The sequence below is a fragment of the Brassica oleracea genome, chromosome C7 (genome assembly GCF_000695525.1).
Source record: "Brassica oleracea var. oleracea cultivar TO1000 chromosome C7, BOL, whole genome shotgun sequence".
In the NCBI taxonomy this organism is placed as follows: Eukaryota; Viridiplantae; Streptophyta; class Magnoliopsida; order Brassicales; family Brassicaceae; genus Brassica; species Brassica oleracea.
This window is the reverse complement of record NC_027754.1, coordinates 44,313,038-44,323,118: the sequence shown is the minus strand read 5'-3', so window position 1 is coordinate 44,323,118 and position 10,081 is coordinate 44,313,038. Positions and strand designations below refer to the sequence as shown.

The following is a 10,081-nucleotide window of genomic DNA, read 5'->3' as shown; positions in this document are numbered from 1 at the left end:
TATGATCATCTACTCATCAAGCACTATGATCACCCACTCATTTACCAAATTAAGCACTATCTTTGTTATTTTATGTATTGTTGTTCACTATAAATACCATCACTCATCTCACTCTTTTGTACACCATAAACAAGAACAAGAGTTTATAATCAAAGAACCATTACATCTTCTTCTTCTTACTTATAATAAACTCTCTCACTTATAGTAGTGTTATTTGCTTCATACGGGTATTAAATTCTACTCTTATTTAAATTTCTCGATACTATAAATTATAAGTTATTTCATAACAGATAATTACTTATTTTTTCCGGAAAAAAAGTCAGTGATCTAGGTCCATTACATTATCAGTCTATATCGCTAGCTCTATATAAATATTGTCCTTGTACATTTCTCAAACTCAATCCATATGGACCATATCTAGACTACAAAACAAATAATAAAATCACATATTTGAGAGATAAAGAAAATATCTCTTACCAACACATGTTCATTCTATTATCCTCTAATAACCTTTTTTTTTTTTGAAACACCTTATCCTCTAATAACCAAATTGTGTTTATATAGCGTATATGAGAGAAATGTGAACAGATTTATTTCCCAACAAATTAAAAGCATAATTATTAATTTATTGGATAACAGATTAAATACTTCCTTTGCAAATCAACACACGTGTCTTTTTGAATTAGACTAAAAATCATTTGGTCATTTTCAAAAGCACTATTCAATACAACTTGCCTAACTCATCAATGTATTTCATAAACTTTCAAAGATTAATTAATTTACCTGCTATGCATGCTGACCACAAAATTAGGAAAAATGTTTGACGTAACAAAATCTTTTAAAAAATGATGAATAGCATTTTAAGTTCTAAACGGATTCGTTACTCATTTTAACATCACAGAACATGTATGATGCATAACTGAACTGGTAAACCAAACTAATAAATGTTGTTTATAAAATCAAAATCAAAGTCAAAGAGATCGCACCGTTTCTAGGAAGTGAGTTAAAACGAAAACATATGTGTGGGAAACTGAAATCCAGAAGAATTCTATATCTCTCAGATTTATTTCATATTTTCTTCTTCTAATTCAGTCTCAGATTTCATTCTTCTTTTTATATAAGTTATTAGTCTCAAATTTATTTCTTTAAATCTATTTTCTAGACAAAAGAGTTATTCACAATTTAGTTAATGAATCCTCAAAAGATAATTAAATCTTAGACTCCTCTCTGGATAGTGAAGTGCCCGTAACATTCGCACGTCAAGTCCAGAGAAGATTTAAGAAACCAGGTCTTATAAATTTTTGCTTTTTCCCATTGTCATCACATCTTTAAAATGTGTTTTGAACTTTTGATTGGTCGAATATAGAACGAGAGGGTCTTTCTTATTTTCAGACATGTCCTTTTCGACCTATTTTTATGATCGGCTAATACTTGTGATCACGTTTTACGATTTGTGAATCCCTCGGTTTTCGTTTCCCTCATCGACTATTTCGGGATAAATTCAAATTCGAATTCTTGTTTTTTTTTCTCACAGAATTAACGATGAATATTTAAAGTTATATCAATCTCCATTTGTGAATATCTTTGATGATGATCCCACAAGAGCTTGTTACGTTGACCTAATTTTTTTTTTTTTTACGTAAACTTTCGTTTTTCAGATTCTCTATGAAAAGACTATTCAATGGCGTTTTCAAACTCAGAAAGGAGATGGGTTTTTCCTCTGGCAATGGCTTCTCTCATGTTCATATTCCTCATAGCTGCATCCTTCAACATGGGTCTCCTCTCTTCCGTGCGTTCCATTAACTCACTCATCTTCTCATCAAATCTACCCTCCACAAACGAAACAACCGTCAGTTTCGTAGAGTCAAAGACCAACAACCACTCCTCTCCTCCTCCTCATGTACAGTCTAGTCCTCGTTTTGGTTATCTAGTTTCAGGTTCAAAAGGTGACTTAGAGTCTCTATGGAGAGTGTTACGAGCATTGTATCATCCGAGAAACCAATACGTTGTTCATCTCGATCTCGAGTCTCCTGCTGAAGAGAGGATCGAGCTGGCTAAACGCGTGAGAGAAGATCCTGTGTTTAACGACGTTGGGAATGTTCACATGATCACAAAGGCTAATCTCGTTACGTATAGAGGACCAACAATGGTGGCTAATACACTTCATGCATGCGCCATTCTATTGAAGAAAAGTAAAGATTGGGATTGGTTTATCAACCTCAGCGCCTCGGATTATCCTCTAGTGACTCAAGATGGTACGTAAACACATAGTCTATTATATTCGTTTGTATCAATTGATCATCAGTGTTAGTTTTTTTTTTTTGCATTTGCAGATCTTATTCATACATTCACTGGGCTGGACAGGAACCTCAACTTTATCGACTACACTAGCAAACTAGGATGGAAAGCGTAATGATTCTTATTATTTATAACAGACTATAAACTTTGAGATGTGTCTGAAAGAGTAATGATTCTTTCTTCTTGCAGAGAGAAACGAGCAAAGCCTCTGATCATAGACCCGGGGCTTTACTCGACGAAGAAAGCAGATGTCTTCTGGGTTACACCTCGTAGAACCATGCCAACTGCATTCAAACTCTTCACTGGTAACTAGTCTTCATTAGTTAAGTAACAAGAAGTGTATAATTAATGGTTAAGAAACTTGGTGGCTGAACTATGTGTATTTTGATGAAACTTAAGGCTCTGCTTGGATGATCTTATCACGGTCCTTCGTAGAATACTGCATTTGGGGATGGGACAATCTTCCACGGACACTTCTAATGTATTACACCAACTTCCTCTCCACACCAGAAGGATACTTCCAGACCGTTATATGCAATACACCAGAGTATTCGAGCACGGTGGTTAACCACGACCTGCATTACATCTCATGGGACCGTCCTCCGAAACAGCATCCTCGGACGCTCAACATCAGCGACACGGAGAGGATGATTGCAAGCGGAGCTGTGTTCGCCCGCAAGTTCAAACACAATGATCTTGCTTTGGACAAGATCGATATAGAGCTGCTAGGTAGAGGTAGTGGGGACTTTACACCTGGTGGTTGGTGTGCAGACAAACGTAAATGCTCCAAGGTTGGTGATCCGTCAAAGATCAATCCTGGTCCTGGAGCTAACCGATTACAGGAGCTCGTTAGCAGACTTGTTTCAACATCTAAAGTGGATCAAAGGAAATGTAGATAGGCTCTCTCAATACACTGGCAGCTGAATGCTTTTAGAGGCTAATTTTTTTGTTTTTAGATGTTTCATGTTTAATGTGACTAAAATGTGACTGAATAATATACACCAACTCACTTCTCTTTACATAGAAAACCTATTCAAATTATCATTTAGCTATATCTATAAAGTTCTTTAGGAAGCTTGGCAACTTTAGAAGAAATAGAAGATGAAATGTTCATATGAGACTCAAACATATATATATATATATATATATATATATATGGTTCATGAAGATTAGATACAAAGCATGTATATGTCTATGGATACGCAATACACAGAGAGCAATATTGGCCTGCAATTTGAGGCCTAACTCAGAACAATAGTGTCTGTAGTTATTTTACAGACTATTTACAACAAAGTCTATACAAGGAGGGAGAGAGGGAGAGAGAGCTAGAAGAGAAGGAGGCAAAGGATGATGCAACAAAGGAAGAAAAGGGATACCCGATTAAGAGACTTGTCAGTCTGCATCATCCTCTGGCTTTGGTAAGGCTGAGCTATTGCGTTTGTGAAGGTTCCGAATATCCTGGTGTAGACCATGTCCCCAAACATCCCAATCACCGGGTATAGAAGACTCATCATTACCGCATTGGCGAGGTCGGTTGATTCAGTTGTGGTGAAGCCACGAGGGGAGTATCGGTGGTTGTGAAACGTTGGAGACATTGTTTGATGTTGCAAGCTTGGGTTCAGAGAGGTGACTGGATTGTTTAGGGTCGATGGAGAAGGTCTCCGAGGTATAACTGTGGACTCTGAGTCTTGTTCCTTGGAGTTGAAGGATAGAGAAGGAGAAGAGATGCCTCTTCCGTAGAGGGGAACCAGTGAGGTGATTGCAATGTTGGATTTGCAGACGGGGCAGTTGTTGTGGCGGTGATGATCAGTGGAGAGAGAAGATAACTGAACGTGTAGCCACTTGTAAATGCAAGGCCAGCAGAAAAGGTGTCCGCAGAGAGTGACCACCGGATCAAGGGCTGTCTCTAGACAGATGTTGCAATCAAAACAGCCACTTTCATTAGCTTGGGATCCTGCTGGACCCGTGATGAGATTAGGTTTTTGTTTGACTTCTTCATGTGCTTGTTGAGCATCAGAGATGAGGAAGCTTCCTTCCATGGGAGGCAAAGTCCTGTTAATGGAACACAACCAGACCCAAAACTCTTAAAAAGGGTTTCTTGGTAATCAAGGTTTGTGTGAGAATGATTTGCTGATAAGCATCTAAACCTAGATTAGAGAAGAACACATAGAGAAGGAAAATAAAAAGAAAATCCCTTTTTTTTTTTCTAATCAAATCCTAGAGATCTGTTTTGCTTAAACCATGCTACGAGAAAACAATAATAATTCAATAACCAGGGATTCAGATTTCAATTCTCTAAAGGAAGGAGAATCCAATACAGATAATGAAGAGAACCTACCGAATCGATCGCCCAAGGGCTGAGGAGTTTCAGGGAGATTGGATGATGTTAATTCGCTCTCTATAAGTCAACTTACGATGATGATAATGGAGGTTTTAACGACAACGACAACGACGACGAAGGTGATGGCTTGTTGGCTTTTTTGTCTTCTTTCTTTGTTTTTCTTTTTGTTTTTAGTTCCGACAAATTAAAATAATATTGAAGTGTATCCCTAAATATCTTAACCGTCCCACTTACACCGGTTCGGTTCCAACTAAAATAAATTTTTGTCAGGTTGTTTTGTGGATTGATGACATGTATTATCTCTTCTTAGGGAGCTTGAACAAGCTTCTGTTGTGTCAGCTAAACAACCAATACGGTATTATTTCTGCTCAAGCTCTTTTAGAGCATAGCTGCTGATGGATCTGTTGTTATCTCACATGATTTGGATGTCATCAAAGAGGCTTGTACTATATCTTCTGCTCCTTCGTACTGGCTTCATTATTACACTTTACATTAACACAAAGGGTAGGACATGATCATGTTGACACATGTGAAGATAGTACTGATGGATTCTTGATATGCAGTTCGTTAGAGCCTGAATCTTGTTTTTTTTTTTTTTAACCAGACATAGGAGTTAAATTTTGAAGCACAAAGATGTTGGTGTTTGATTGATGCTGTTCTTTATTATGGGGCTACAAGCCAAACAGATCTACACTCAACATACACTAACGAAAAATTCCTCAACAGAATCAGACATCTAAAAATCCAGAACATCCTCTAGGTATTTCATCATTTGGCACAACATGATCTCATCAGAAAGAAGAGATTCCAAGTGTCATTAAGCCAACCCAACGAGCTTCTCACTGATCTCCCACACTTTACGAGCCTTCTCAACATCGCTTGCTTCTTCTGATAACTCGTTCTCGAAAGACGCCGAAGCCTTGTTCCAGCTCCAGTAAACCCCTGACTTCGTCAAGCTCGGATCACTCACCACCTGATTTATTACACATAACTCCACTGATTGAGTACACAGCAAAAAAAAAAAAAAAAAGAATAGTACTTCCTTGGCTCACAAGTTATTACCTGAGCAAGTCTTTTGCCAGACTCTGTCTCGGAGACATAACCTTTAGTGATGTACTTCTGAAACGGAGGGAAGAGTGTACGGAACAGCGGAATGTGCTCTCTGAATAGACCCGTAGAGGCAATGCAACCAGGGTAAAGCGAAGCGAATGTGACTCCAGTTTCTTCATGGTAACGCCTGTGAAACTCTTGCATCGTCAACATGTTGCACACTTTGCTGTCTTTGTAAGCCTTTGCACCGTCAAAATCTCCACCATCAATCATCGCCGAGCTGTTTAATCCGTTCAGTCCACCCGCTAAACCTCTCAGATCGCCTAGATTCGCCTTCGGTGGAACATTACCAGCCAATGTATTGGTGTTCCCTAAACCAAAACAAAGATACACTGATCAAAACTCATTCTTTAGTGTACAATGGTTTAAGGTTGGAAGCTCATCTAACTTAATATATATATTTTAGACAATACCGGTAATGGAACCGACGATAATGAGACGCTTTGAAGGGTAATCAGACTTCTTCAAGTCATCAAGCAACAACCTCGAGAGAAGAAAATGTCCCAAGTGATTCGTGGCAACACTAAGCTCAAACCCTTCTGCACTGTAAGTAGGTTCTTTAGCTGTAGGGAAATAAACCGCAGCGTTGCAGACCAAAACATCGAGAGGCATCTCCGATCTCCTGAAGCTATCAACGAACTGTCTCACGCTGTCCAACGAGGCTAAGTCCAAATGCATCACCGTGTAGCTGTCTTTAGGCATCCCTGCGGATTTAGCGGCTCTCTCGGCTTTAAGAAAGTCCCTGCACGCCATTATCACGTGCCACTTACCTGTCTCGGCAAGAGCTTTGGCCGTGGCTAAACCTAACCCTGACGAGGCTCCCGTGACCACCACGGTACCTTTCCTCAACGTTTTCTTGCCGCCAGATGAAGATTTTGTGACCGAGGGGCTTGAAGTTGCAGCTGTTTGGGCACGAACTGCGAGCACATTCCTCGAGCTATGTTCTCTCTGAACAATAGTAGATATGTATCTATTAAACAATGAACCATTACTTGACCAAGAATGCAATGGTAGGAGTTATGTACCTTGAATCTAAATGAGAAAGAGCCATGTTCTGTAATGGAGGCACCAAAAAGACTCGAGTCCTTGAAGGATGATGAAGAAGCATTCAGTTTTCCATCTTTTCGAACAGAGAAAGCAGAGGAGACCAAAGAAGCAGCTTGAAGGGCCATTTTGGGAGGAAAAAAGACAGATATCAAGATCGATTGAAGAAGAAGACTGTCGAAGTGGATATTTTGCGAAAGAGAACGTGAGTATATATGTACTTGTCAAGGAGTGAAGGAGGTGATATTCGGACAGGAGAAGAGTGGTCCCCTACAGAGATCACTGAAGATGTGTGGATAACATTATCTTACAGAAAGTATCTGCCAAGTCATCATTAAGTATCCAATGAGAATTCGAGGGTTAGATTTCCTCGTCAGAAGATATTTTATTTTATCGGTAACAAATGCAAACTTGTGGATGTTGATTGGTGTTCATGGGATTCCATGCCTCTGGCATGGGAGAAAGAGAAAACTTACAAAAATATGTTACTAGTTGTTATGAACAATTCGATGTTTGGATAATTTTCAATATCCAGAGGAATAAATGATTTGGTAAAAACAACATTTTAATTCAATATCCATACAAATCAATCTACAAAACTCATAGTTTTACCCTCAGCTTCATATAATTTTGCTGTCACACAATAAAAAGATAACACCCCAGAGTATGACAATAGTATACATCACATAGCATATAGAAAATAAAAACATATTTTTGTAAAATTAAAAGTCCTCTAGTACGGCAAGGGGGAGGCCTCAGCAGCAGAGGAGTAAAAGAAATAATAGAATTGAGAGACAATAGCGTTGAAGAAGACGAAAGAAGCACCCGCAGCGAATACTCCCTTGCGAAGAGTTTGACAGTCTGGAGGATTGTCCATGAACATTGTCCTATACTTTGTGTGGTATGCATTCTCTACTGATCCAGCTAATAGGCATGTCTCAGCTATCAAGAAGAACATCCTTTTCGCCAAGAAAACAACAATCAAATACCAAAACAAAATTATTCAAACCAGTGAAAGATTGAAGCACAATTGGATTAGTAAGCAAATATAATTAGCACCTTAGACATTATAACGGATTAAGATACCTATGTTAGATTTGAACTATAGAAACATTCGTAGTTTGAACAGAGAATGTAGCTTGCAAGGCGATCGTTAGATTAATCATGATTTTAATACTCATAATAGACTAATGACATATAGCTAAGACGGATATGTTTGACTGTGGATTTGAGTTGTTTGTATTTTCATTTTCTGTTTAAGGTCAGTTAGTTACTTTGGACCGAATCAAAATCGCATACTAGAACAAGTTATATCCAGGCTAGCTTAAGATAAGGAATATATATGTGGTCGATGAACTAATGGAGCTAAAAAACAGCAAAAAGGTAAATATATTACCAGCTGACAATGAAGAGAACGAGGGCAAGAGCGCGTGAACCACCAGGCTTGAGAGGCTTTCCACAACAGAAGCAACGGCTAACGAGCATGATAAGGAGTTGACTAGCAACTGAGAAGAAAAAGGCTCCAATTCCATACCCTGTGGCTCTGTCCGAATCATACACACAATAGTTGTATTGCACCTCAGTGTCCTGCACAACCGTTGCCTGCCCCCACCAATTTTTTTTTGTAAAAAAGATCAGATAATCACCATCTTGTTCAATTTAGATGTGTTTAATTAAGACTTACAGTGCTTCGTCTTTGTTCAGCAGCAACGGCTAGACCAAACGCGACGAGGTTGAATACAAAGACTATGGCTGAGACAATCTTGGACGCCATGAGTTTACCTTACTCTCGCTCTCTTTCACAAAATGTTTCTTTAGATATAAAGACAACTTCGTTTGTTCAGATTTTATCATCTCGCCTAATGTAAAAAGACACGTTACCATCTTTTTGAAGTGGGTATCTCACCTTTTTCTTTATTTATTCTTATGGTTCAATAAAAAGTACTTTTGTGTATTGGAAAAGTTTATCTAAGAAATTGGAGGAAAATGGGTGGTAGACAAAAATGCGTATAGCGAAAGGTAGACACATGAGCTTCCTTGTGGGAGAAGTCTTTGTTGTTTATGACAAAACAAAATAAGGGGGGTGATTGGTAATTGCCTTAGAATGTTTTCCGTAGCTCATTTTTTTTCTACATCCACTTTAATTTACTAATCATGGTTTAAGAAAAAATTTAAAGCTACAGCCATAAAAATTAAAATAGAAAACAAAATAACTTTGGAAATCAATTTTTCTAGAGCATTTAGTGCCCTGGAAATAATTAATCTTAAGCTACAGTAATAAAACCTACAGCTATATTCTAAAGCCAAAAAATAAAAGCCACGGCACTTACCAATCATTCCCTAAGATATTGATTTGTTTTTTAAAAGTAAACTAGATGAAAGCGCGAGATTTATTTCTTTTTAAATAAAGATCTTATATAATAAATATAGTCGGTTATAAATATAGTGCGGGATTGGTTATACATATTTTGGTTAAAAATATTATTAGTTATAAATATAGCAAGCGAATTAATTACGGGTCAATAACTTTTTTAGAAATGATAAGTTATAAATATAGCAAATGAATTAATTAAAAAAAATTTGAATTAGGTAATGGCATTCTCTTGTAAATAACTTCAAAAACTATGGGCAGAGTCCTAGTAGGGATTCTAGTTTAATAGTATAGATTTTTTTGAAACTAACGTGATGGAATCAAAGTTATTATTTTCCTTTTTGATCGTTTCAAAACGGAAAACAGCTTGAAAAATGCCTGGAAACGTGAAAAGATAAAACGCGGGAATCAGATCCCCACTTGATTGGAACATGTTACCAATATAAAAGATTTAAAATAAATAAAAAATTTAAAAGAAGAAATGCTTATAGAAATTCTAGTTGTATGTGCAATGTCGAAGACTTCTTAATCAGTCCAACAGATCAAATGCTTAAATCCGAAGAATCATTAACAATGAAGCTAATCACTACAAGAAAACATCAAGGATTCTGAGGGAAAAAATCGTCGGAATTTCGTCGGAATATCGTTATTCCGACGACATACCGACGAAACACGTCGTCGGAAATAATTCCTCGGAATTTATTTTTTCCTCGGAAATCCCTCGGAATTTTCCGTCGGAATTCCGAGGAAATAAATTTCCGAGGAAATTCCGAGGATCACTAGTTTGTCGGAAATGTCCTCGGAATATACCGAGGGAGAACTTCGTCGGTATAATTCCTCGGAAGTTCATCGATCGATGCGTTTTTGGACATATATACATCGATCGATAGGAGTATACCGACGGACATTTTCCTCGG

The 10,081-nt window shown here is 37.7% G+C and overlaps 4 protein-coding genes across 5 annotated transcripts; 1 reads left to right on the top strand and 3 right to left on the bottom strand.

The window, feature by feature from the left end:
* The first annotated feature begins 1,036 nt into the window (after positions 1-1,036).
* Positions 1,037-3,305, top strand: LOC106305374 (xylosyltransferase 2-like). Of its 2 annotated transcripts, XM_013741755.1 has the most exons (5): positions 1,037-1,288; positions 1,659-2,255; positions 2,334-2,409; positions 2,488-2,603; positions 2,698-3,305. In XM_013741755.1, the coding sequence occupies exons 2-5, from the start codon at positions 1,682-1,684 to the stop codon at positions 3,195-3,197; spliced, it is 1,266 nt and encodes a 421-aa protein (XP_013597209.1). In that variant the 5' UTR covers positions 1,037-1,288; positions 1,659-1,681; the 3' UTR covers positions 3,198-3,305. The 2 variants fall into 2 exon arrangements, with proteins under 2 accessions (XP_013597209.1, XP_013597208.1); XM_013741754.1 differs by lacking the exon at positions 1,037-1,288 and having other exon boundaries at positions 1,333-2,255.
* A 136-nt stretch (positions 3,306-3,441) lies between these two features.
* On the bottom strand, positions 3,442-5,060 carry LOC106306412 (E3 ubiquitin-protein ligase RMA3-like). The gene is made up of 2 exons (XM_013743022.1): positions 4,637-5,060; positions 3,442-4,350 (listed from the first exon to the last, which is right to left on the bottom strand). The coding sequence occupies exon 2, from the start codon at positions 4,335-4,337 to the stop codon at positions 3,624-3,626; it is 714 nt and encodes a 237-aa protein (XP_013598476.1). The 5' UTR covers positions 4,338-4,350; positions 4,637-5,060; the 3' UTR covers positions 3,442-3,623.
* A 215-nt stretch (positions 5,061-5,275) lies between these two features.
* Positions 5,276-7,016, bottom strand: LOC106306411 (protochlorophyllide reductase B, chloroplastic-like). The gene is made up of 4 exons (XM_013743021.1): positions 6,775-7,016; positions 6,163-6,697; positions 5,702-6,060; positions 5,276-5,612 (listed from the first exon to the last, which is right to left on the bottom strand). The coding sequence occupies exons 1-4, from the start codon at positions 6,919-6,921 to the stop codon at positions 5,457-5,459; spliced, it is 1,197 nt and encodes a 398-aa protein (XP_013598475.1). The 5' UTR covers positions 6,922-7,016; the 3' UTR covers positions 5,276-5,456.
* A 340-nt stretch (positions 7,017-7,356) lies between these two features.
* LOC106303751 lies at positions 7,357-8,661 on the bottom strand. Its single transcript, XM_013740066.1, has 3 exons — positions 8,478-8,661; positions 8,190-8,395; positions 7,357-7,752 (listed from the first exon to the last, which is right to left on the bottom strand). The coding sequence occupies exons 1-3, from the start codon at positions 8,565-8,567 to the stop codon at positions 7,527-7,529; spliced, it is 522 nt and encodes a 173-aa protein (XP_013595520.1). The 5' UTR covers positions 8,568-8,661; the 3' UTR covers positions 7,357-7,526.
* Positions 8,662-10,081: the final 1,420 nt, after the last annotated feature.

Bases quoted from the DNA above. Each gene is read 5' to 3' on its own strand.
- LOC106305374 (XM_013741755.1), top strand. From the start codon at position 1,682: ATGGCGTTTTCAAACTCAGAAAGGAGATGGGTTTTTCCTCTGGCAATG. The intron at 2,256-2,333 runs GTACGTAAACAC...TTGCATTTGCAG, and splicing joins TCCTCTAGTGACTCAAGATG to ATCTTATTCATACATTCACT. The intron at 2,604-2,697 runs GTAACTAGTCTT...ATGAAACTTAAG, and splicing joins TGCATTCAAACTCTTCACTG to GCTCTGCTTGGATGATCTTA.
- LOC106306412 (XM_013743022.1), bottom strand. From the start codon at position 4,337: ATGGAAGGAAGCTTCCTCATCTCTGATGCTCAACAAGCACATGAAGAA.
- LOC106306411 (XM_013743021.1), bottom strand. From the start codon at position 6,921: ATGGCCCTTCAAGCTGCTTCTTTGGTCTCCTCTGCTTTCTCTGTTCGA. The intron at 6,698-6,774 runs GTACATAACTCC...ACTATTGTTCAG, and splicing joins CTTTCTCATTTAGATTCAAG to AGAGAACATAGCTCGAGGAA. The intron at 5,613-5,701 runs GTAATAACTTGT...GTAATAAATCAG, and splicing joins CTGGCAAAAGACTTGCTCAG to GTGGTGAGTGATCCGAGCTT.
- LOC106303751 (XM_013740066.1), bottom strand. From the start codon at position 8,567: ATGGCGTCCAAGATTGTCTCAGCCATAGTCTTTGTATTCAACCTCGTC. The intron at 8,396-8,477 runs GTAAGTCTTAAT...TGGTGGGGGCAG, and splicing joins CTGAACAAAGACGAAGCACT to GCAACGGTTGTGCAGGACAC. The intron at 7,753-8,189 runs GTAATATATTTA...CTTGGCGAAAAG, and splicing joins GTTCTCTTCATTGTCAGCTG to GATGTTCTTCTTGATAGCTG.